This window comes from Capra hircus, chromosome 11 (assembly GCF_001704415.2).
Source record: "Capra hircus breed San Clemente chromosome 11, ASM170441v1, whole genome shotgun sequence".
Classification (NCBI taxonomy): domain Eukaryota; kingdom Metazoa; phylum Chordata; class Mammalia; order Artiodactyla; family Bovidae; genus Capra; species Capra hircus.
Window position 1 is genome coordinate 27,592,209 of NC_030818.1, and position 27,521 is coordinate 27,619,729.

At 37.5% G+C, this 27,521-nt stretch overlaps 1 protein-coding gene across 3 annotated transcripts in view; it reads right to left on the reverse strand.

Moving 5' to 3' along the window:
• Positions 1-27,521, reverse strand: part of SRBD1 (S1 RNA binding domain 1) — a 226,052-nt gene that overhangs the window by 180,877 nt on the left and 17,654 nt on the right. For all 3 annotated transcript variants that reach the window (XM_005686560.3, XM_005686559.2, XM_013967606.2), the window contains exons 5-9: positions 22,180-22,346; positions 18,215-18,332; positions 16,885-17,023; positions 12,810-12,906; positions 11,337-11,472 (exon numbers count right to left, since the gene is read on the reverse strand). In XM_005686560.3, the coding sequence (XP_005686617.3) occupies positions 11,337-11,472; positions 12,810-12,906; positions 16,885-17,023; positions 18,215-18,332; positions 22,180-22,346 (657 nt within the window). The remainder of the gene's footprint in view (positions 1-11,336; positions 11,473-12,809; positions 12,907-16,884; positions 17,024-18,214; positions 18,333-22,179; positions 22,347-27,521) is intronic.

Consider the following 27,521-nt stretch of genomic DNA (forward strand, 5'->3'; position numbering starts at 1 on the left):
GTGACAGGCTGAAGGGTGGGGTGGGAAAGGAAATGGGAGGGAGGTCTGGGAGGGAGGGGAAATGGGTATACTTATGGTGGATTCTTGTTGATGTATGACAGAAAACCACAAAATTCTGTAAAGCAATTATCCTTCAATTAAAAAAAAAATTTTTTTAAAGCAGAGACATTACTTTGCCAACAAAGGTCCATATAGTCAAAGCTATGGCTTCTTCAGTAGCCATGTATTCATGCGAGAGTTGGACTATAAAAAAAGCTGAGCGCCGAAGAACTGATGTTTTTGAACTGTGGTGTTGGAGAAGACTCCTTGGACTGCAAGGAGATCCAACCAGTCCATCCTAAAGGAAATCAGTCCTGAATATTCACTGAAAGGACTGATGCTGAAGCTGAAACTCCAATACTTTGGAAACCTGATGCCAAGAACTGACTCATTTGAAAAGACCCCGATGCTGGGAAAGATTGAAGGCAGGAGGAGAAGGGGAGGACAAAGGATGAGATGGTTGGATGGCATCACCAACTCAATGGACATGAGTTTGAGCAAGCTCCAGGAGTTAGTCATGGATAGGGAAGCCTGGCGTGCTGCAGTCCATGGGGTCGCAAAGAGTCGGACACGACTGAGTGGCTGAACAGAACTGAGAGACATACCAGAATTACTGTAGATGACAGCAGCACTGAATGTAAAAGAGGTACTGTTAAAAGACACAGAAAGTGAGACATCAGTGAAAGAAGCTATTATCAAAAAAGAACAGGAAGGCTGAGTTACAAATCCATGTTGTGGAAAGGAGCACACTAAGGACCAATGTACAAAAAAAAGAAAACAAGATGCAGCAAGAATTCATGTAAATTTAGTAGACAGCTACAACAGCTCCTCCCACGGTATTTGGAGGAGTTCCAGCCTCTGTTGTTCCTTTGTCATGGTCTGTCATCACCCTCCCTTGCTGCTGTCTTCTGGGGTGCTATGTGCTTGGCTATCTAAGCGGAGGCTGAAAAGCAGAGTTTAGAGTTGGGGACATGAGGCCTTAGCATCAGAGGGATTGAAAAATCATCTTTCTGAGCTGGCATATCATCACTCTAGCCTCCAAGATAACTGAAAAGCTCTCAAAACACAGGGCTGTTCTTCAAAACTGACATTCCCAAAACGCTCTACTTTCTCAGGTCTTAGTATTGTCACTTAGAAACATCTGTCAATCACAAACTTCAATGCAACAACAACTAACTCAGAATGTCATATGTGCTACACATACTAGTTAAAATGCAGAAACCAAAATGTTTTTAAGCATTGAAAACAAAGTATTATTCATATTTATTAACAGAATAAAACTATTTTTTCCAAAGCTGCAATAAAATTAAATCAAATAAAAGGAGACAATATCTAACAGCACAATCATTTCTGCAAAAGGAATTTTAGTAGTAACTGGTTTTACTAAAAATTATTTTTCATTAGGCTCTATCAGTAGACAATAAGTAGGTAAGTAAAATTTCACTCTAACAATTTTTCCAATTATCAGAAGTATGCACTTTACCCCATGTGATACAGTGTACACAAAAGTAAAACAGACAACTTAGATATAACAGTGAAATACTTCAAAAGCTCAAGAGCAGGGACCATGTCACCTATATACCCTAAGAAGGAACCAATGCACAGTTAGTGTTCAAGAATATTTGTAGCATAACTGAAGATTCTTTGTTGTTACACACACACAAAAATAAACATTTTCACATGTATACCACCATAAGTTTTGAAAAATTTTAGTGATGATAATTAAACATCATTATAAAAAGTAACACATTCTAGTCTTTTTCATTCAGTTCAGTTCAGTTGCTCAGTCGTGTCCGACTCTGTGACCCCATGAACCGCAGCACGCCAGGCCTCCCTGTCCATCACCAACTCCCAGAAACCCATGTTCACTGTGTCGGTGATGCCATCCAAACATCTCATCCTCTGTCGTCCCCTTCTCCTCCTGCCCTCAATCTTTTCCGGCATCAGGGTCTTTTCAAATGAGTCAGTGCTTTGCATCAGGTAGCCAAAGTACTGGAGTTTCAGCTTCAACAACAGTCCCTCCAATGAACACCCAGGACTGATCTCCTTTAGGATGGACTGGTTGGATCTCCTTGCAGTCCAAGGGACTCTCAAAAGTCTTCTCCAGCACCACAGTTCAAAAGCATCAATTCTTCAGCACTCAGCTTTCTTTACAGTCCAACTCTCACATCCATACATGACTACTGGAAAAACCACAGCCTTGACTAGATAGACTTTTGTTGACAAAGTAATGTCTCTGTTTTTTAATATGCTGTCTAGGTTGGTCATAACTTTCCTTCCAAGGAGAAAGCATCTTTTAATTTCATGGCTGTAATCACCATCTGCAGTGATTTTAGAGCCCAGAAAAAATAAAGTCAGCCACTGATTCCCCATCTATTTGCCATGAAGTGATGGGACCAGATGCCATGATCTTCGTTTCCTGAATGTTGAGCTTTAAGCCAACTTTTTCACTCTCTTCTTTCACTTTCATCAAGAGGCTTTTTAGTTCTTCTTCACTTTCTGCCATAAGGGTGGTGTCATCTGCATATCTGAGGTTATTGATATTTCTCCCAGCAATCTTGATTCCAGCTTGTGCTTCTTCCAGTCCAGCGTTTCTCATGAGGTACTCTGCATATAAGTTAAATAAGCAGGGTGACAATATACAGCCTTGATGTACTCCTTTCCCTATTTGGAACCAGTCTGTTGTTCCATGTCCAGTTCTAGCTGTTGCTTCCTGACCTGTATACAGGTTTCTCAAGAGGCAGGTCAGGTGGTCTGGTATTCCCATCTCTTTCAGAATTTTCCACAGTTTATTGTGATCCACACAGTCAGAGGCTTTGGCATAATCAATAAAGCAGATGTTTTTCTGGAACTCTCTAGCTTTTTCAATGATCCAGTGGATGTTGGCAATTTGATCTCTGGTTCCTCTGCCTTTTCTAAAACCAGCTTGAACATCTGGAAGTTTATGCTTCACATATTGCTGAAGCCTGGCTTGGAGAATTTTGAGCATTACTTTACTAGCATGTGAGATGAGTGCAACTGTGCGGTAGTTTAAGCATTCTTTGGCATTGCCTTTCTTTGGGACTGAAATGAAAACTGACCTTTTCCAGTCCTGTGGCCACTGCTGAGTTTTCCAAATTTGCTGGCATATTGAGTGCACCACTTTCACAGCATCATCTTTTAGGATTTGCAATAGTTCAACTGGAATTCCATCACCTCCACTAGCTTTGTTCATAGTAATGCTTCCTAAAACCCACCTGACCTCACATTCCAAGATGTCCGGCTCTATGTGAGTGTGAGTGATCACAACTTCATGATAATTTGGGTCGTGAAGATCTTTTTTGTACAGTTCTTCTGTGTTTTCTTGCCACCTCTTCTTAATATCTTCTGGTTCTGTTAGGTCCATACCATTTCTGTCCTTTATTGAGCCCATCCTTGCATGAAATGTTCCCTTGGTATCTCTAATTTTCTTGAAGAGATCTCTAGTCTTTCCCATTCTATTGTTTTCCTCTATTTCTTTGCATTGATCCCTGAGGAAGGCTTTCTTTTCTCCCCTTACTATTCTTTGGAACTCTGCAGTCAACTAGATATATCTTTCCTTTTCTCCTTTGCTTTTTGCTTCCCTTCTTTTCACAGCTATTTGTAAGGCCTCCTCAGACAGCCATTTTGCTTTTTTGCATTTCTTTTTCTTGGGGATGGTCTTGCTCCCTGTCTCCTGTACAATGTGTTTTTCATTATCGTCTCCTTATTATAGTAAAATTCAGAAAGGAGGACAAAATAAAATTTTTAAATGATTTCTTGAGGAATTCCAGGTTTAAGGAACATTGGCAGTGTCTTGATTCCAAATCTCCCTCATCCTTCTATAAACCAATAAAGTAAAGGAATAAACAACACAGGACCCATATCTTTAGCACTTCTAGAAAACAGAAAATGAGACTGACATCTGATTTCCAAAAGCAAAGAAGCAAATAAAAACATGCAAAGCAAAACAACAGAGAAACAGATTTGACAAACATAAGGAAAGGAAATGCAAGCAAAAAATATTATACTGAGCCAAGCTGTCCTTCAAGTATCAAGGACAAAGGAAACAATTGTGACTGTGTCATAAAGCCAAAGAATACAGGTGAATCTCAGAGATACTGCAAATTCAGCTTCAGACGACTACTACAATGAAGCAACTATCACAATCAAGCAAGTCATATTTTTTGGTTACCCAGTGCATATAAAAGTTATATTATACTGTAGTCTAGGTAAACAATACATCTAAAAAAAATGTAATTTAAAAGCAGCTATCATCAAAAAGAACACAAACAACAAATGTTGGCGAGGATATGGAAAAGGGAACCCTGTACACAGCTGCTGGGAATGTAAACTGGTGCAGCCACTGGGGAAAAGAGTATGGAAGTTTCTCAAAAAACTAAGAGTAGAACTGTCATATGACCCTGCAATCCCACTCCTGAGTGTATATCCAAAACAAAAACACTAACTCAGAAAGACACATGCACTGCAATGTTCAAAGCCAAATTATTTACAATTGCCAGGATATGGAAGCAATTTAAGTGTCCTTCAACAGAAGAATGGATAAAGAAGATGTAGTATATATCAACACCACACACACAGCCATAAAAAAGAACAAAATTTTTGTCATATGCAACAACATGGATGAACAGGGAGGGTATTATGCTAAGTGAAATAAGCCAGATAGAGAAGAAAAATATTATATGATATCACTTACATGTGGAATATAAAAATACAACAAATTACAAAATACAGCAAAAAAAAGATTCGCAGATATAGAGAACAAACTAGTGTACCAGTAGGGTGGTGAGGGAACAGGGGAGAGGAAAAGATAGGGGAAGGGGATTAAGAGGTACAAACTAGGGACTTCCCTGGTGGTCTAGTAGTTAAGAATTCACCTGCCAAAGCAGGGTACGTGGGTTCAACTGCTGGTCCAGGAGGATCCCACGTGCCATGGAGCAACTAAGTCTGTGTGCACAGCTACTGAGCTAGGGCTCTAGAGCCCATCCTCCACAACAAGAGAAGTCACCACAGTGCGAAGTCCTTACACCACAACAAAGAGTAGCTCCTGCTCTCTACTATTAGAGAAAGCCTACATGCCACAACAAAGATCCAGGGCAGTCAAAAGAATGAAATAAAAATAGACAATTTTTTTTTAAAGGGTTACAAACTACTATGTATAAAATAAGCTACAAGGATATACTATACAACACAGGGAATATAACCAATATTTTATAATGACTATAAATGGAGCATAAACCTTTAAAATTTGTGAATTGATATATGTAACCTGCAATTTATATAAAATTATACAACTATACTTCAATAAATATTTTTTTAAAATGTTAAATACTTCATTGCTAAATAATATTAATTCTCATCTGAACCTTCAGCAAGTCATAATCTTTTTGTTAGTGGAGGGTCTTCCCTCAGTGTTGATGGCTGCTGAATGATCTGGATGGTGGCTGCAGAAGATTGGGGTGGCTATGACAATTTCTTAAAATAAGACAACAATGAAGTTTGCCACATCAATTGATCCTTCCTTTCAGGAGCAATTTCTCTGTAACAGGCAAATGCTGACAGCATTTTACCCACAGTAGAACCTGGAATCAATCCCCTCAAAACCTGACACTGCTTTCTCAACAAAGCTGATGTAACATTCTATTAATAAATCATTTGTTGCCATCTGAACAATCTTTCCAACATCTGTACCAGGAGCAGATTCCATCTCACAGAAACATCTTTCTTTGCTCATCCATAAAAAGTAATTCCTCGTCCATTAGTTAAGTAACAAGATGATAACAATTCTTTCACATCTTTAGGCTCTACTTCTAATTCTAGCTTTCTTGCTATTTCTATCATAGCTTCAGTTATTTCCTTCACTGAAATCTTGAACCCTTTAAAGTCACCCATAAAGACCGAAATCAACTTCTTCCAAATTCCTATTAACATTGACATCATCTCTCTTTCCATGAATCACAAATGGTCTTAATGGCATCTAGAATGGTGAATCCTTTCTTGTTGTTCAGTCGCTCAGTTGTGTCCAACTCTTTGAGACCCCATTGACTGCAGCACTTCAGGCTTCCCTGTCCTTCACCATCTCCTGGAGCTTGCTCAAACTCATGTCCATCGAGTCAGTGATGCCATCCAACCATCTCATCCTCTGTTTGTTGTCTCCTTCTCCTCCTGCCTTCTATCTTTCCCAGCATTAGGGTCTTTTCCAGCTCTTCACATCAGGTGGCCAAAATAGTACTGAAGCTTCAGCTTCAGCATCAGTCCTTACAATGAATATTCAGGGTTGATTTCCTTAGGATTGACTGGTTTGATCTCCTTGCAGTCCAAGGGACTCTCAAGAGTCTTCTCCAACACCACAATACAAAAGCATCAAGTCTTCAGTGCTCAGCCTTCTTTGTGGTCCAACTCTCACATCCATACATGACTACTGGAAAAACCATAGCTTTGATTAGATGGACCTTTGTCGGCAAAGTGATGTCTCTGCTTTTTAATATGCTATCTAGGTTTGTCATAGCTTTTCTTCCAAGGACCAAGCGTCTTCTAATTTCATGGCTCCAGTCACAGTCTGCAGTGATTTTGGAGCCCCCCCAAAATAAAGTCTGTCACTGTTTCCATTGTTTTCCCATCTATTTGCCATGAAGTGATGTGACCAGATGCCATGATCTTCATTTTTTTAATCTTATCTAGAGGTTTTCAATTTACTTTGCCCAAATCCATCAGAGGATTTTCTATAACACCTATAGTCTTCTGAAATGCATTTCATAAATAACAAGACTTGATAATCAAAATTACTCCTTGCAGAGTGGATGCTGCATTAGCAGGCATGAAAACATTAATCTCATTGTACATCTCCATCAGAACTCTTGGGTGACCAGGTGCATTGTGAATGAGCAATAATATTTTGAAAGGCATCTTTATTCCTGAGCAGTAGAACTCAACTGTAGGCTTAAACTATTCAGCAAACCATGTTGTAAGCAGATGTGCTGTTATCCTGGCTTTCTTTGTTGTTCCATTTATAGAGCATTGGCTTCAATTTCAAGTCACCAGCTGCATTAGTCCCTAACAAGAGAGACCGTATCCTTTGAAGCTTTGAAGCCAGGCATTTTTTTCCTCTCTAGCTATGAAAGTCCTAGATGGCATCTTCCTCAAGTATAAGGCTGTTTCTTATCTATAATGAAAATCTGTTGCTTATTGTAGCTACCTTCATTAATTATCTTAGCTAGATTTTCTGGATAACTTGTTGCAGCTTCTACATTAGCATGTGCTGTTTCACCTTTTTTCTTTTCTTTTTTTGGTTGAGTTGAATAGCACACAAGGTCTTATTTCACCAGCCAGGGACTGAATCTGTGCCCCCTGCAGTGGAAGCATGGAGTCCTAACCACTGCACCACCAGGGAAGTCCCCACTTTGCACTTTAAGTTATGAAGATTGCTTCTTTCCTTAAACCTTCTTTTCATGAACCAACCTCTGCTAGTTTCAAACTCTTCTTCTGCAGCCTCCTCAACTTTCAGTCTTCACAGAGTTAAAGATAGCTTGGCCCATGCTCTGGATTAGGCTTTGACTTAAGGAAGTGTTACTGCTGCTTTGATCTTTTATCTAGACTACTGAAAATTTCTTGATATCATCAAAAGGCTGCTTTACTTTCTTATCATTCTTTGTTTTTTAGAGTAACACTTTCAGTTTCCTTCAAGAATGTATCCTTTGCATTCACAACTTGGCTGCCTATTTGGCACAAGAGGCTAGACAGTGGCCTATCTCAGCTTTTGGCTTGTTTTTCCTCACTAAACTTAATCATTTCTAGTTTTTGATTTAAAGTGAGAGATGTGCAACTCCTCCTTTCATTTGAACACATAGGGGCCACTGTAGGATAATTATAAATGGCCTAATGTCAATATTATTGTATCTCAGGAAATAGTGAGGTCCAAGGAAGAGACAGAAAGGGGGACAGTTGACTGGTGGAGCAGTCAGAACACAGATAGCACTTATCAATTCAGTTTGCTGTCTTATACAGGTGTGGTTGTGGCACCCCAAAACAATTACAATAGTAACATCCAAGATCACAGATCACTATAACAACATTTAAATTTTTTTTTAAATATTGTGAGAATTATGAAAATGTAACATAAGAGACACAAAGTCAGCAAATGTTGGAAACTGGTGCCAACAGACTTGTATGACACACAGTTGTCATGTATGGATGTAAGAGTTGGACTATAAAGAAAGCTGAGCACTGAAGAATTAATGCTTCTGAACTGGTGGTGCTGGAGAAGACTTTTGAAAGTCCCTTGGATTGCCAGGAGATCCAACCAGTCCATCCTAAAGGAGATCAGTCCTGAGTGTTCATTGGAGGGATTGATGTTGAAGCTGAAACTCCAATACTTTGGCCACCTGATGCAAAGAACTGACTTTTTGAAAACACCCTGATGCTGGGAAAGATTGAAGATGGGAGGAGAAGGGGACGACAGAGGATGAGATGGTTGGATGGCATCACCGACTCGATGGACATGAATTTGGGTAAACTCTGGGAGTTGGTGATGGACAGGGAGGCCTGGAGTGCTTCAGTCCATGGGGTTGGACACAACTGAGCAAGTGAACTGAACTGAACTGAAACTGCTATAAACATGCTCAGTTAAAGGAAATCATAGACAGAGACCTAAAAGAAACCATGAGAATGTTGTCCCAACACATACAGAATATCAATAGAATCGGGAATCATAAAAAAGAACCAGAGAAATTCCTGAGCAAAGAAATATAATGACTGAAATGAAAATTTTACTTAAGGGTTTCAATAGTCAATTTGAACAAAGAGAATAATCAACTTGAAGATATGTCAATTGAGATTACAGTCTGAGAAGAAGAAAGAAAAGAAATGAACAGAGCCTAAGAGACTCTAAAGCATGCCAACATACATTTAACAGGAAACTCAGGAGAGAAAAGGGCTCAAAGAATATTTGAAAAAATAATGGCCATAATTTTCCCAATTTTGATGAAAAACATCTATCTATACAACCAAGAATCACAACAAACTTCAAGAAGAATAAACTTGGAGATCCACAGCAAGACAAATAGTCAAAAGTTAAAGAGAATCTTGAATGAAGAAGAAAAGTAATTCATCATATGCAAAGGCTCAGTAAGATTAACAGCTGATTTCTCATCAAAACCATGTATGTCAGAAGATAGTGGGATGACATATTCAAAGTGCTGAAAGAAAAAACTGTCAACCAAGAATTCTACATTCACAAAAGCTGTTTTGCAAGACAAAAAAACCCGAAAAACCTGGAGATTGGTTGCACAATAATGTCAATATACTTAACATTACTAAACTGTACCCTTAAAAATAGTTAAGATAGTAAAGCTTATGTTATATGTATTTTATCACAACTAAAAATCAAGCTGGTTTTAGAAAAGGCAAAGGAACCAGAGATCAAATTGCCAACATCCACTGGATCATGGAAAAAGCAAGAGAGTTCCAGTTCTGCTTTATTGACTATGCCAAAGCCTTTGACTGTGTGGATCACAATAAACTGTGGAAAATTCTGAAAGAGATGGGAATACCAGACCACCTGACCTGCCTCTTGAGAAATCTGTATGCAGGTTAGGAAGCAACAGTTAGAACTGGACATGGAACAACAGACTGGTTCCAAATAGGAAAAGGAGTACATCAAGGCTGTATATTGTCACCCTGCTTATTTAACTTCTATGCAGAGTACATCATGAGAAACACTGGACTGGAAGAAACACAAGCTGGAATCAAGATTGCCGGGAGAAACAGCAATAACCTCAGATATGCAGATGACACCACCCCTTTGGCAGAGAGTGAAGAGAAACTAAAAAGCTTCTTGGTGAAAGTGAAAGAAGAGAGTGAAAAAGTTGGCTTAAAGCTCAACATTCAGAAAACAAAGATCATGGCATCTGGTCCCATCACTTCATGGGAAATAGATGGGGAAACAGTAGAAACAGTGTGAGACTTTATTTTTGAGGGCTCCAAAATCACTGCAGATGGTGACTGCAGCCATGAAATTAAAAGACACTTACTCCTTGGAAGAAAAGTTATGACCAACCTAGATAGTATATTCAAAAGCAGAGACATTACTTTGCCAACTAAGGTCCGTCTAGTCAAGGCTATGGTTTTTCCTGTGGTCATGTATGGATGTGAGAGTTGGACTGTGAAGAAGGCTGAGTACCAAAGAATTGATGCGTTTGAACTGTGGTGTTGGAGAAGACTCTTGAGAGTCCCTTGGACTGCAAGGAGATCCAACCAGTCCATCCTGAAGGAGATCAACCCTGGGATTTCTTTGGAAGGAATGATGCTAAAGCTGAAGCTCCAGTACTTTGGACACCTCATGCGAAGAGTTGACTCATTGGAAAAGACTCTGATGCTGGGAAGGATTCGGGGCAGGAGGAGAAGGGGACGACAGAGGATGAGATGGCTGGATGGCATCACGGACTCGATGGACGTTGAGTCTGGGTGAACTCTGGGAGATGATGATGGACAGGGAGGCCTGGGGTGCTGCGATTCACGGGGTCGCAAAGAGTCAGACACGACTGAGCGACTGAACTGAACTGAACTGAAGATTTTTCCAGAAAAACAAAATCTGAGGGGGTTGACCCACCCTACTTGAAACATAACAGGAAGTCCTCCAGGCTGAAATAAAATCTAGATAGTAACTCAAAAGCATACAAAGAAGTAAAGAACAGTGGTAAAGATAGCTACACAGGTAAATATAAAAGTTAGTGTTACTGTATTATTGGTTTGTAAAAAAAAAATTTGTTCTACAAGTTAAAGCAACATTCACATGTAGCTATATAACCTGTAACTACAATTAGGATAAGAATTAGTAAAATGAAAAATGAGATTAAAAGATAGATATAATGACTATAATTTATATAACTAGGAGAGATTTCTCATACTTTATTCTAAATCAGGTATCTCTAATTCATATTTCAGATGGAAAGGATCCAGAATTGAGCTCATATCCAGATCAAATCTTTTCTTGGGAAGGAAAGTCTAATAAGAAAGATCACCTGCCAGAGAGCCAAGATACCTAGTGTTATATTGTTAGCTCTGCTAATAATTCTCAGTGTCATTTACTAACTTCTGTGGGTCTTGAGATTCCCATTTGTGAAATGCAGAGGATATAAGAAAATTATAAAAATTTATATGAAGGAAAAAAGAAAACAGCTGATTGAAAATTCTTTAAGTTGTTAGTAAAAAAAGTAATAAATGAATCTGAAGAATTATCATTATTACTATTATCAGCATGAATAAGCAGTTTCCTGATTTACCTGATGATGTTGGATGTTTCTTATATTGCATGAGAAGTTTTGATAGAGCTGAAACTTATCAATATCTTTTTCATTTACTTTTTTTGAGGACACTTTTGCCAAAGATGACTGGATATGAATATATCTATCTTGGCACCTGTTCAGATACACAAGTATTCAACCACAAGTAGTTATTAACATGTATTTCAGTAAAGAAACACATTATACAGAGAAATAAGATGAGCAAAAAACTAAATGAGAATTACCAAGTAAGATTTTTTTAATATGATGCTCAACTATAAAAATGATATTGACCCATGAAAAAAGGACTCCTCACTTATTCATGCTAGCATAGGTCTCACATATCTAGCACAGCACAAATCTATTTATATATCAACCCAGTCCTCCTGTAAAATATCTAAATGAGTTTAGATACTACCTGCAGTTAGCCAAGAGACCAATAACTCTGGCCTAGATATCATCATTTTCTAATCACTGAGTTAGGGAGTCAGAACCAATTAAAAGCTAAAAAGAGGGGAAACGATAATATGTCAGGACAGCTTCCAACGACAATTTACGAAATTGAACCAAATTTCAGCAGTATGATTACTTATAAAAACACACTTAAAAACCTGGGCAGTTCTTCTACTTCAGCTCATTTCTGTGAGGGCCACTGAGAAAACAGAAAATTTTTCTCCCTTATATCAACAAAAACCCTGATAAGCAACAGTAGTCAACTGGTTCATCTCCACCTTTGCTCTCCTCTGCACAGTTCACACAGCTAGAGACGTTGAGAGGGAGGAAGAACAGACCTCTGCAAAAAAAGATCAAAACTGTCTTTCGATATACAGAAGAAAAGGAAAGACAGAGTACCTAAAAATAGGGTTTTTAAGCAATGTCTTTTTTTTAGAAGGCATAAAATCCATAAACCCAAGTAGTGTCTAGGTCAAAAGGTTTTACTTTCTTATAAATTGGTGTGATAATATGGATAAGCTGCTCTCTCCATCACCTAAAATTCATTTTGAGGTCATCACATTTATCCATACCTGATATTACACATTTCCAAGGTAATCCAACCACTGGTAAATACTAGAAATGAGATATTATAAAATGAAGTACATACATCACAATTTGCTTAAAAAGCAATGCCACCCACTCTAAATAGTTATGAATTGCTCTCTAGCATACACTGCACTAGGCAGTGGTTTTTAAACCATGTTCCTCAGAGGCCTCTGCTGAGGTGCTTCAGAATAAGGAGGATGAACAGGCAGAGTTCCAGGATCCATGCCCAGAATTCAATTAAAACAACTTTACTTTTATCTGTTTCATGTACTCGGGTTCTGTTATTTGAACAAAGAATTCTGCTACTAAAAAAATTTTACAAAGTTTTAAAGTCTGAAAGTAAAGTTTTAATGAGCACTGGAATTAGCACTAACTGTGCAACCCTTAACAGCATGTGTCCACAGAGCAGAAAACTCTCCCAAAGTTACTCACAATTTCCGAATGAAGTCAAGTGTGTCTTTGTCTTTAGCAATCATGTCTGCTAAAATATGCTGCACTCCTGTTTCAATATCCTGGAGCGCTGAAAGCCCTTTAGGAGAAGGGTAAGAAGGAAAACAAAAGCAAGAACTAGAGATTGGTTTTTAAATCTATAATTAAATCACAATAAATTTTTTCCAGTCAAAATAAAACCTTAAATCGACAAATTTTAGACAGAAAAGTATCATAGCAGTGACAAGCTTCCCTCAGCATTGAAAACAAGCCTCCAAAAACAGTAATACAGGGCCTTAACATACCATATAACCTAGTGGTAAAAAAATGCAAGTCTGGAGCCAGGTGCCTGATCTAACCCTGGCTCCACCATCTACCAAATGTGTGCTGGGTAAGTTACTTGTCCTCTCTGTGCCTCAGATTCCTATAAAAATGGTAATAATAGTATCTACTTCATGAACTATTTACAAATATTAAGTGTGGTTATAGGAAATGCATATTAATAGTAATATCCCAAGGTATACTACTTCATTCCAGTTATAAAAATTCTCCTTTACAAGGAATTTTATTAATATCCTAATTTTGTTTATGAGGCATTTATTCACATTTTCAATGACCTATTTGAAATAGGTCTCAAATCTCAAATAAGCACAAAACAAGAGTCATTATATGGCTATTCATCTTTACAGCTGAACTGTCTACGAATGGTATGTTAAGTTCTCTCCGAGTGCTTTCAGTTTGCTAATTTACAGCAGTGTGTCTTGTATATCATGGTCCCTGCAATATCAGCTTATATACCAAGAAATCATTTGCAATGCATTCCTTTCTTTCTTTTGTCTTTATTGTTCCATTTCCATTAAAGCTTTTTCTTGCATTAAAGCTTCAATTACACTAGCACTGAGTATCATGTTTTTCTAAGAGCACAAATTTAATGAGTAACAGGTACAAAAGACAAAGAGAGCAGGAGGACAGACTTACAGAATAATTAATAAAGAGGAAATGTCTTGTTGGGTCGCATTATGATAACTGATCTTAACTACTGATGTAATTGCATTTATTTCAAGGAAATTTGGTAACTGAAATCAATAGGTATCCTGTTTAGATTTTAAGAGAATTTCCCTAGGAGGCAATTTGCAGGAACAATCTGATAGGTGGAAGGCTATGTATATAAGAACTTTGAACAGCTATGGCACATAGTAAGCAGTCAGTAGATGTCTGTTCTGTGTTAGCTTTCTTGCTAGACAGTCTTTATCCTAGAAAACTACTCACTATGCACTCATTCCTGGAGTCCAAAAGTACCTCAGAGTATCATCACTCAAAGTTTAATGAGACTACCAGGGTGAGAAGTCAGTAGTAAAGGGGGAATCTACAATGAGATCAATTAATGAGAGAGAACAGAAAGACGAAATTATATATTTGGCGATTAAAACAGTTTTTGAAAAGTTCACATCATTGAGGGAGATGCAGTTTGTAAACCTTATGTATTTAATGAACCATATGTAATTAAAATTATTCAAAAGCTCTAGAACAATGGATTGTATAGTCTAAGGACCCTAAAATAAAATTATATTACATACTTGCTAAAAATATAGATTCTAGACTGTGGCATTTTATTGTTTTACAAAGCATCCCAGATGATTCTGATACTCATTAAAGCTTAAAAAAACCATTGGTAGGGAGGTACATTGAACTACCTCAGAGCCAGAGTGCTTAACAGTAGGTAGAAACATTCAGCCATTCCAAGAGCTCATCCAAATTACAAACTCCCATCTCAGTCCAACTAGGGAGAGAGAATTGGAAGAGAGTCTTGTGTGTTTTAAAAAAAGCACCTTGTCTCATCAGAGAGAATTGTTCATTGGGGCTTAATATAGCCAAGGATAACAAGAGTTCAAAAAGTTTAGCATCTCAGTAAAATCAGGAGAAAATAATGTCCAGAGAACCAGAAAATCATATCCCTTGCCTTGCAGTGGCTTGCAGAGCCACACACTCTTCAAACCTCCAAAATTAAAAAACTGGCCACTTCTCAGCTTATCTGCACTAACACCACCTCATCTTACTTACAAAGGGGTGATTAGCCACTCCTCCTTATAGAGGGATATTCTGGATCTTCTAGGATACAGTCCATTTGCAACACAGCCTATCTTTCTTTCAGACCAATTCTTGTTGGTCTGTAGTAATTAAAAGTGCCTCCTATGTTGGGGGGGGTGGTGATACTGAAATATTTGGTTTCTGAAATACTTCTTTGAGGGATGATGGGAATAAGGAAAATACTTATTTGGAAAAATAGTAAGGAACAGAGAGTGATCAAGAGGATGTATGTAGCGTAAAGAAGGAAGAGACAGAAGGGAAAAACATTCCAAGCAAACTTTGAAAAGCAATTCAAAGTTGTTTAGAATTGATTACAATACTACGTTTGTGATTAGAGTAAAAGAAAAAGGGAGAAAAGCAAACAGAAAAGTTCTGGTATGTGTGCTAGATGGGTTCTGGTATGTGTAACTGTGCTGGGCCTGACCTACCCCATTATCAGAAGTACTCCTAGTACCGATCTTCAGATAGTGCATGAGCATCACCCCATAGGACAAGTAAAAGATACAAGGTTATCAAACATACTGAATAGGAATGTATTCAGTACCAGAGGAGGTGAAGAGTAGAAGGAAAGGAAACAGACCAGAAGATAAAAAATAAAACAAACCATAAATCATGGTGCATCTAACATTTTGAAAGCTCCAACATGTATAATAAAACATACTAACACTGGGCTCAGACAGTTTCCACTGTGGCTAACCTCAATGCTTGGTTAAACAGTTGCAGCTAACATTAAAATATTAAAGTTGTAACCATTTGAAAATATAATGAGAAATACACATTAAAAATTAAACTTGAATTTTACTCATTTCAATCCATTTCTAAATTCAAATAATACAAATTTGCTTTTTCTTATTACTGCCCTTTTCAGTACAGATATTAAGGTGGGTGTATTTGGGTATGAGCAGATATTCATATTTTCACAGACACACATACTCAATTCTCCCAACTGCAAATCCGTATTTGCCAGATTATTTTAAAAAAAACACAGGTTTCAGTACGCTGCTTCTCTACAGTTTAGTACATCCTGCAGATTTTGTTATCAGAGACTGCCCCCTACAGACAATCTCCCAGCCTGAAGAACAGAAGGTCAAAAAGAACCAGAATGAGAGTAGTGATCACTAGAGCATCAATCTCCCAATTCAATCCTATCAGAGCACTCCCTAAAAAAAGCCATCACTCTTACTTAAAAAGCTCTCACTTCAAGGCTCATTTTGACAATAAAACCAACACACCCTGACATGTATCATTTGTCACTTTTCTTGGGTTTTTCTTAGAAATATCTCTCCTTTACCCCTTTCCTCTTTCATCCTTTCCTGTACATGTACACACACTGAGATAAGAAGATACACTTCAGAAAAAGACAAGCATTTTACTCCTGGAGAGCAGACGTGTGGGAGTAGGACTTTCTTTTACAATTAATGTCTGTCTGAATTGTTGAAATTATTTCTAAAGAGTAGATATGACTTTTCAATTGTAAAATTTTTATAAGTTTTTAGAAATAGGATAAAGGTTTTAAAAGAATATAGGAGTATCTGTATAATCTTGGATGCAAAGGGAATTCTTTAAAAAGAAAAAAAAACAATTATCTTAAAAGATTAATAAAATTGAAGATAAATAAATTAACTATGATAAAACTAAGACTCTATTTACCAAAAGATAGCATAAACAAAGTGAAAAGAGAAGATACAAGTTGGGAGAAAAGATCTGTAACACACATAACTCCGAGAGAGAATATCTAAAAAATACTCACAAATTAATAAGAAAAAAGAGAAACAACACAACAGAAAAATGAGCAAAAGATAAGAACAGGCACTTTATCGAAAAAGGAAAGCTAAATGGCTAAGAAAGATATACTGGGATTTGTTTTATTAGAATAATTTTCCCTTTATATGCTATACTATTCTTTTGTGTTACTTAATGAACCAATTTTTTTACCTAAGTTTTTAAATTAGAAAAGAAACAGGAGAGACCTCTTTAAACAATTAAGTACCTTTCACATTGGGTTTAATATAAGAGAGCAGACTCAGCTCCCCCGGATTCTCCAGCAGTGTCCTGGCTGCTCCTTCTAATCCCAGCTGCTTTGCTCTCTGGGCTTTGGTGCCTTTGCTCCCAGTTTTATATGGCGCTGACTAGGGTAAAAAATCAGAAAACATACCAAATCAATTAATTTTAAAAAGAAAAAGTTAAAATTAGGACACAAAATGAGAGGACATGCAAGAATGCTAAAGACATCCTCTTTTCAACTCTTTCTTCTTCCTTCAGAGAGGAATAATACTAACAAAGAACACAAGTTGTATAAAAAGTTATTCCTTATCAAATGCTTTATACTTTCCTACATGCTTGCTGCTGCTAAGTCACTTGAGTCGTCTCCGACTCTGTGCGACCCCATAGACAGCAGCCCACCAGGCTCCCCCGTCCCTGGGATTCTCCAGGCAAGAATACTGGAGTGGAGTGCCATTGCCTTCTCCCTTCTCCTACATGCTCACAGTTAGCTATTTGCTTGGATTCATTCCCTTTACAAACTCAGTGCTTGGGGTGCAAGGACTACAAGTTCTCAACTCAAGCAAGCTCCTCTAAAACATGTCCACACACAATGCTTCTACTTCTGAGTATATATTCACTACTCAACCCACCTCCACCTGGCTTCTCTTTCCATACACCTTGCTGAAAGTGGTATCACAAAGAGCCATAATGATCCCCTAATTACCAAATAAACATTTTTCAGTCCTTATCTTGCCCAAACTCCCTGCTCTATTTAATTACTTAACCACTGATCATTGCCTCCTTCTATGACTCTCTGCCTCTATCCTATGGGTACCTTATCTCCTGATTCTCTTCATACTTCTCTCACTATTCTTTTCATGTCTCCTTCTTAGGCTATCCCTTCCTCTACCCATGCTTCAAAAGTTAGTTTTCTTCAATGGTCTACCCTGACCTGCTTACCCTATGATCTTCCCGTGAGTGAAATCTTCCATTTTCATGGCTCCAAATACCAACTACATGCTGAAGACATTCACATCTGTGTCTCCAGCTTAGCACTCTCCCTCAAGCTTCTCACTTCTGTTACCCACTCTTTTTTCTTACCCGACTGGGAATTTCTTGAAGACAAGGACTATATGTTAGTCATCTTTGTAAATCCAAGTGCCTAGCACAAAAAGAAAGGCTTAAAAAATGTTTACTGAATGAAGAATATTTTGTTGAATAATGATGGTGGCTGATGACTCTGGGGCTTTTTACTTCTGGCTATTTTTTAACTATAAAAAGACACAAATTATAATATATTCAGGTAGGTATTACATTAAATAAAAAGGGTTCCTTACCACATGTTCTAGTTCTTCAAAAGTCTTACAGTTCAGCAAAGCTTTTAACAGGCACTCAGACATCTTCCCCTCCTTTTTAATTTTTTGGATTGTACTATGAGCCTTCTTTGCAACAGCCCTGAAAATAAAAATTTTTGTAATATATAATAATATCGATATTATGGGCTTCCCTTGTGGCTCAGCTGGTAAAGAATCCGCCCACAATGCAGGAGACCTGGGTTTGATATTATATTGATATATTATATTCTAACACTCAGATCTCATTTAAGTTTTACTAATTGTTCCTATAATGTCTTTAATACTGAATTCAGCTAACAATGAGTTTTATGTAATTGCTATGTGTCTACAATCTCCTTCAAGCTGAAATAGTATTTAGTCTCTCCTTGATTTTCAAAATCTTGATATTTTAGAATATATTATTATTAAAACCTCTTATCCTATTTTATTACCTATTATTATTTATAATCTAATAATGGTACTGATAAAATGACAGGCAGAAAGTTAGAGAGATGATAATATAAATTAGTAAAAATGATTGATGGAAAAGAAAACTAAATCTGTTTATGAAAAAAAAAAAAAAAAACCCAAAGGCAGAAGATTGTAAGTTAAACAGGAAGAAATATGCAGTCCTTCAATCACATCTCTGTGTCTTTTACATTCCTGATAGCCCAAGATTGCTTTCAGACACTGAAGTCTACCAGGATCACTTTGACAAAAGGCCAGGAGCCACTGACTTGCATATAAGGGAGAGGTGAGGCATCTTCAGAGGAAGTTTACTGTCTATAACCACAGTCATTTTTTAATTCACTTTTTTAACAGGGACTCTCAGTAAGAAATATATTTTACCCTGCAACCCAATATATACACATATAATTTCATATTCATTAGGTTTGTGCAAAAGTAACTGGGGTTTTCAACCACAAATTTTAAATCATTATAACTAGGCTCAAACACATCTTTATTAATCAAAATAGGAAACATTACAATCAACACTTTTTTAACAATGAGAAATAAGCTTGCTTTTTTGTGCAGCATAAAAATCTGTGCTTTGGGATTTAACAAACTCTCAAAAAGCATTTTCTGTCTCCTGCTGGTTGTGGAAGCATTTTCCCTGCAAAAGTTGTCGAGATGCTTAAAGAAGTGGCAGTCGGTTTGTGAGAGGTTAGGCGAATATGCTAAATGAGGCAAAACTTCGTAGTGAATTCAATCAACTTTTGAAGTGTTGGTTGTACAACGTGCAGTCAGTTGTTGCTGTAGAGAAGAATGGGGTCCTTTCTGTTGACCAAAGCCAGCTGCAGGTACTGCAGTTTTCGGTGCATCTCACCAACTTGCTGAGCATACTTTGCAGATATAATGGTTTCACCGGGATTCAGAAAGCTGGAGTGGATGAAACACCACCAGACAGTGACCATGGCCATTTTTGGTGCAAGTCTGGCTTTGGGAAGTGCTTTAGAGTTTCTTCTCAGTTCAACCACTGAGCTGGCTGAACAACCACATAAAATCCACTTCTCGTCACAAGTCACAATCTGATCAAGAAATGGGTCACTGTTGTGCACAGTAAGAGAAGAAGAGAAGACAACACTTCAAAACAATGATTTTTTAAATTTTTGGCCAGCTAATGAGGTACCCACGTTATCAAGCTTTTTCACCTTTCCAATTTGCTTCAAATGCCGAATGACCATAGAATGGCTGACACTGAGTTCCTCGGCAATTTCTCACGTAGTTTTAAGAGGATCAGCTTTGTTGGTCCTCTCAATTGGTCATTGTCAACTTCCAATGGCTGGTCACCACACATCTCACCTTCAAGGCTCTCATCTCCTTTGCGAAAGTTCTTGAACTACAAATGTGCTACACGTTTGTTAGCAGTTCCTGGGCCAAATGCATTCTGATGTAAATTATCTCCACTGCTTTATGACCCATTTTGAACTCAAATAAGAAAATTGCTCGTTTGCTTTTTTCTAGCATCTTTTTCATAGACCAAAATAAATATAAAATAAACAGTAAGTAGTTATCAGCAAAAAAACATAAAGCGAGAAATGCACATTAAAAAGATGTATAACCATAACCACATTTATTAAGAATGTATTTCAATATCAAACAGCAAATTTCAACAATGCAAAAACCAGTTACATTTGCACCAACCTAATAATAAAGTTATATAAACATATGACAGTTCCATCAAACAATATTCACCTTTACTATAGAAACTGCACTCATATTTCCTATTCTCTATTTCATTTTTTGTTAAAGTGGTAATGACCCACTAAATTAGTTTCACTACTCATTGATGAGTAGCAGTTAACACATTGAAGACCATGCTCTAGTCATAGGAAAAGCTTAAGAAAAACAGATACCATACCTAATTACCAAAAAGAAATCTCTGTATGACATAAAAAGATCTTCTAAGTCACTACTAATCATTGCCACACTTACTTAGAGAAATAGTCCTCTACTAATATTTAATGTATTCCTTTATTAATAGATGCCCAGAAATTGAATTCTGTTGCAGCTGAAATGCTTTTTAGAGAAAAAGAAAATAATAATAATATTAATCTTGACATAAAGCTCCTGTCCCTCACTCAATAAAAAACTAATTGGTAGAATACTTTTAATTTTTTTTAAGTAAACTATTCCTGCTTTTTTGTGACACTCTCCCCAATTTCACACCCCCAAATCCTTAAATTTTCTTCATTACTTTGCTTTCAACCAAACAGAGAGCTTACTTCAGAATTTGTAAACTGCTGAATTTCTAGACATGGCCTGCAGATGATTTTGCTTGACCTACAAAATTTTTTACATCAAAATTCAGATTACTGGTTTTTCAAAAATGGGAAGATCCAGCAATTTGAGTAGAGAAGACTGCATACTATGATCTGTTGGAGATAAGCAGTGGTTAGCCCCCTTAGGACCTGTCATCTCCAATTTGCAGCCCTTAATGCTTGATTATATTAGACTAGCCCTGGAAGATCTGACTCTGAAACCACTTGATTAAACTGTCATTTATATTTCTGGGTTGGCTAATTGATTCTGCTTCTCAATGAACTATAACTTCCAACAAATTAGCATTTGAATCCTCCTGGCACCAAAAGAAATCCCACAAAAGGGACAGAAATGTTAGTGAGATGCAAGTCCCTCCAAAATTATTAGGCTTGTTCTATTAATAAAAATAATCCTTAGCGCTTTTAGAATGGCTTGATGGTAAGATTATATCCAATTTAAATCAGATCCTTGCCAAAGAACACAGGTATCAACAACACAGCACCTGGCAGGTAGGATACATGTAGTAAATAAATGAATGGGGAAGAGTGTTTAAATAAACTCTACTGAATAATACAGTTAGATACTTATAGTCTCTGGTATGCTTATTTCTGAGTTCTTACAATAAGTCCAGAGGAATAATATTTTTAAAGGGTGTTTTCCATTCTATAATCATAAACAAGTTACAATCCACTACCATTAAATTACTATATCCTTTAGAAGAACAGAAAAGGGAAATATACATTATTTCCTAGCAAACTCGATACAGTCAAAGAACTCTCCATTTAATAGGGACTTTAAAGTTATTAAGAGGACAGTTTTACAAAAGCTATTGAAGATTTAGATGAAACTGTATTTTCCTGAGTTTCCTGCTGGTAGTTCTAATTTTGCATTATGCAAAATCACTTCTATGAGAGAAGATGACATTCAGATTCATATTAATAATGCAAACCACCTTGTGCAGATTCATGCCCAAGCTATGCATGAACACACCAGCAGAGGGACTCTGCATACCTCTAAATAAGTAAAATGAAGTTGGCTTCCTCTTTTAGGAGAGGATTGATTATATTCAGATTACAATAAATCAAGAAAACAAAATATCGGAACTGTTAAAATAGACTATCATTCTCTTTCTCATTGTTCCCCCTCATTGGCTCACATGCCCTCTTTCCCCTTACACAAAGCTCACCCCTTCCCAGGTTTCTTACCGTAGCTCCTCTAGAGTTTGTTGAACTTCTCTCAAGGAATCAGCATCAAGATTATTAATAAGCTCTCTTCGATAACGTATAATGAAGGGAATTGTGTTATCATCATTAAAGAGACGAATAATATTGGCACAAACCCAAAGTTCAATATCAGTTCTCTCAGATAAAACCTGAAAATTAAGCACATTTAGTGATTTAAAACCTTGAAAAGTAAACATCTATATTATAACATATGGTTTAAAATATAATATCAAATAATGTTTTCCAGTCACTTAGAAACTAACTGCTGTGGTTTAAAAAAAAGAAAATGGCATGAAATATAGAATATATACTGATAATCACAGAATAGTCATTTCACTAATTCAATAAAACCCAATAAAAACCACTTTGTATCATCCAAATTCTACAGGTCTCAATGAGATAAGCATTTTTAACCTTTCAGATTGACATCAAAGATTAAAAAGTTGGTAACTCATTGTGTTGGCATAAATGATGGGAAAAGGCACTTTCAATTATTGCTAATGAGAAAGTACAATGCTATAACCTCTGGAGGAAGAACAATCTGCAGTATTTATCAAAATTTATAATGCATAAACTCTATGATCCAGCAATTACACTCCTGGGAATTTTGTTCTGACATATTCATACTTCTGGAAAATGATACTTATTTACAGTGATATTTTTTGAAGAACTTTTTATAGTATGGTAGAAGTCAGCAAAAACCAGTCTACAATGGGGAACTGGTGAATAAATTATACACCCATGGAGAAGAATACCATGTAACTTACTCTTGTATGAACTGACATGGAATGAATTACAAGAACTTGGAACATGGCTTATTTGGGGGAAAGGTAATTGGTTGACTTAGAGCTAGGGCAAGAAGATCCTTCTGTGTCTTTGGCATTTTCTGATTCCCATTTACCACATACTCAAAATAATTATTTTTTTAAAAAGTCTATAGGTCTCAGCAAAAGGTACATGTAAGCAGAAAAGTTCAGAGAAGTTAGCCTGGAGAACAGAAAAAATAAAATGCCATTTCAGTCACTGTTCTCAAAAGCTAAGTAGATTTTTGAAGTAAAGCATGAAAGGCATATGTTTTATTATTATTTCAATCCTACTGCTTGAGATATGCCAAAAATTAAAGAAAAATTCAAAACTTATTAAAGAACTGTCATTATCAACTTGTCAACAAAATTAAGGCAATATATAAAACAGACTAAATTTCTAAACAACAGATGAAATAAATGGCTGAACTCCAGAGACTATTGAGGATACTTTCATTCCTCTGTGTACCTGAAATCCTTTAGGCCTACATCTTATTATGTATTCTGATGAATTAATACCAACTCTCTGGGGAGAAAGTCAGCTTCATATCTCCAGCCCTTGCTCTCTTCCGCATGAGCTCTGGACTCATTTAAGTAAGCTACCTGATGTATTCTCTTGAAAACCTATTAGGCATCTCAAACTGCATTCATAGAAGTATTACTCTTCATTTCTTCCCCACAGCCCAGATTGCCTTTTACTGTTCTTGCAGGCTTCCCAGGTAGCACAGTGCTAAAAAATCCACCTGCCAATGCAGGTGGTGCAAGGGACATGGGTTCGATCCCTGGGTCAGGAAGATCCCCTGGAGTAGGAAACGACAACCTGCTCCAGTATTCTTGCCTGGAAAATTCCATGGACAGAGAAGGCTGGCAGGCTATAGTCCATGGAGTCGCAAAGAGTCGGACACAACTGCGCAACTGAACTAAACTGATTTTCATTTTACAGATTTAAAAACTGATGCTCAAAGAAGTCAAGTAAATGGCCAAAAGTCCCACATGCTATTTTACCACTTCAAAAATTTGATTTGTGGGCAAAGCAAGATGACATTATTCAGGCAAAAGTACAAATTAATCAAGTTGTCTCACTTCTCTTCCTGAATCCCACTGCAGAGGAGACATGGTGCCGTCATGGTATCCAAAACCCCTAACAAAATGGCCTTCTCTCCAAGTGGCCTGAGAATCTACTCTTCAAAGTCTATATTCCCATCTTCTCAGTTAAAAAAAGAAAAATTCTGGGTATCAACAACTAAACTATTGTCTTAATAATCCAGGCAGCACCTGCAGTTTAAAATAACTTATATCTAAATTAAATAACACTTAAATGACTAGCACTGAGAGAATTTTTTATTCTTTCAAAAATCAAACCAGCAACTGGACACCTCCCTTCTGAAATGCTCTCTATTACTGCTGTTCTCTTCACCCTAACCTATTTACTTTATTACATCGCTTATTTTACCACACAAATAAGTTTCCTAAAGACTGCAAAAGGAAAACTATGTATGATGTTAGAAGTCAGAAGAGTGGTTTTAGGAAAGGGGACACAGGATTAAGAAGGGGTATGAAGAGAATTTTGGCTGCTGTTAACATTCTGTTTCTTGAACTGGGAAGTTATTACATGCTTACATTTTTGAACACTTAGATACCAGACCACCTGACCTGCCTCTTGAGAAATCTGTATGCAGGTCAGGAAGCAACAGTTAGAACTGGACATGGAACAACAGACTGGCTCCAAATAGGAAAAGGAGTACATCAAGGCTGTATATTGTCACCCTGCTTATTTAACTTATATGCAGAGTACATCATGAGAAACGCTGGACTGGAAGAAACAGAAGCTGGAATCAAGATTGCCGGGAGAAACAGCAATAACCTCAGATATGCAGATGACACCACCCCTTTGGCAGAGAGTGAAGAGAAACTAAAAAGCTTCTTGGTGAAAGTGAAAGAAGAGAGTGAAAAAGTTGGCTTAAAGCTCAACATTCAGAAAACAAAGATCATGGCATCTGGTCCCATCACATCATGGGAAATAGATGGGGAAACAGTAGCAGACTTTTTATTTTTGGGGGGCTCCAAAATCACTGCAGATGGTGACTGCAGCCATGAAATTAAAAGATGCTTATTCCTTGGAAGAAAAGTTATGACCAACCTAGATAGCATATTCAAAAGCAGAGATATTACTTTGCCGACTAAGGTCCATCTAGTCAAGGCTATGGTTTTTCCAGTAGTCATGTATGGATGTGAGAGCTGGACTATGAAGAAGGCTGAGCACTGAAGAATTGATGCGTTTGAACTGTGGTGTTGGAGAAGACTCTTGAGAGTCCCTTGGACTGCAAGGAAATCCAACCAGTCCATCCTGAAGGAGATCAGCCCTGGGATTTCTTTGGAAGGAATGATGCTAAAGCTGAAACTCCAGTACTTTGGCCACCTCATGCGAAGAGTTGACTCACTGGAAAAGACTCTGATGCTGGGAGGGATTGGGGGCAGGAGGAGAAGGGGACGACAGAGGATGAGATGGCTGGATGGCATCACGGACTCAATGGACATGAGTCTGAGTGAACTCCGGGAGTTGGTGATGGACAGGGAGGCCTGGAGTGCTGCGATTCATGGGGTCGCAAAGAGTTGGAGACGACTGACCAGCTGAACTGAACTGAGGTATATGAAGTTGAAGTGAAGTACTTTAGTACAATTTTCTCCATATATATTTCAGAAAGTTTAAGGTCCATCATAAATACCTCCAGCTAAATTATAAAAAAGCAAGGGTCAACCCAACTGTTTTTACTTAATTCCTCCTAACAAGTGATACATGCTTATGTGTAAAAGTGCCGTGAGAAAGTTAACTCAGAGACATTCGTCTCCTTCCCGTCCCACTTCTTTCCCTATTCTGTCACCCCGTGGTCTTCCTCACCCACATTATTTCCACATCATCTCTTGCAAGAATGGGGAAAATGGCTAATAAATAGGTTTTGCTCACTCTTCTTCCCTGATTTACCAAACATTACTAATATATTGCATATGGCTCCTCTACTCCCACCTCCCTCAAAATAGACTACATAATAGCAATCACCACTTCAGGGCATTTAATTTTCTCAAAAACTGCTTGTAGCTAGTCATCTCTTCAAATTCTTATAAAGGTTACGGTATTCACAATGTAGTTGCTTAATGATATAACATACTTTAACAAAAACTAATTTCTTAAGGCAACCACATGTTTGCAGTTTGCAGAAAAGCAATGAAGTAGGTTGTTTCTCCCTGAGGAGTCTGGTGATCCCAGAACCTGATCAGGAAATAGATACAGAGTGTGTTTATAGGTAAAGTCCCTCCCCAAACAAGACAGTGATGCTCCTGAAAAAGTTATGGAACTTTAGTGTTGAAAAAAAAAAACCCACCTTGAAAGGAAAAAGTTAAGAGGATCAAGGTATCATGGTGGGCAGGGTCCATGGTCCTTAAAATGAAGGAAATATAAATAACATTTCCCTTATGTTCAAGACTGAATAATTCCTATACAGTTAATTTCCATCACCCATTCCTTACTAATGAGGTACTTGTCAGAACTTCCCCAAAGAACTTGAGCATACATTTCATTTTGTGGTAGTTAATATGTATACCACAAGCATTTCACTGAGTCTCACTCAAATGTTCAAAGCCTTCCTAATTGTCTTGCTGATTGACTTGGCATTGCTGACTCTCACTCTGCTTTGCCCGTTTCCCTTTAACACCTGCCACTATTCTCAACATGTTTGGCAGATAAAATGATTCTCTCTCCTGCTTATGGAAAATAGTATAGGACAGAAAGTCCATATATATGACAAGATTTAAAAGTAATTCAAGATTAGACAAGGATGACTGTACCTGGTTAAATCTTTTAAAAACCCAAACAAGTAAGTCACACCTAAAGTTCCCCAGGCAATTTTCCTAAACCCATTTAGAAAATGCTGAGCTTACTAGTGGTCCTCAGGATGCTCAGCAAAGGTCGCAGCTGAGGCAACCACTTCTCCCAACTCACATGCAACAGAGTGGCACATTCTGAGAACGGGCTTGTTTGAGCTGCCAAAAATCACTATTCATATAAGGAGAAAAAAAATGCTTAAAATTGAAAGGAAAGACAAGCACACTCACACTACCCAGATAATATGGTCAAAGGCCATAAAATAGTTCTAGACCTGAAAGCTTACTTCCATTTGATATTTAAACATCACATGGACATTCCTGCTACCGGTTTACAGATGAAACTTTTACTCCTGGCTGCTCTTCTTCTGCCACTCACCTTTTGGCAGCTGGGGACCTGTTCTCACCTTACACTTTTCCCTCTTCACTAGCTAAAACTAATGGTAAATGAATTGTGGGGCTGTCATCTCCCACATTTCGTAAAGAAGTAGGGAAATCTGATCTGCTTTCTGATTTGCCAAGAGAAAACAACAACTCAAACACAGAAGGGGTGAAAATGGGTGATCATGAAATCTCTGAAATAGAGAAAATTGAGAAAATGGCTTCCTCAAGTCCTCAGTTTTCCAATCTCTGGTTTAAGGC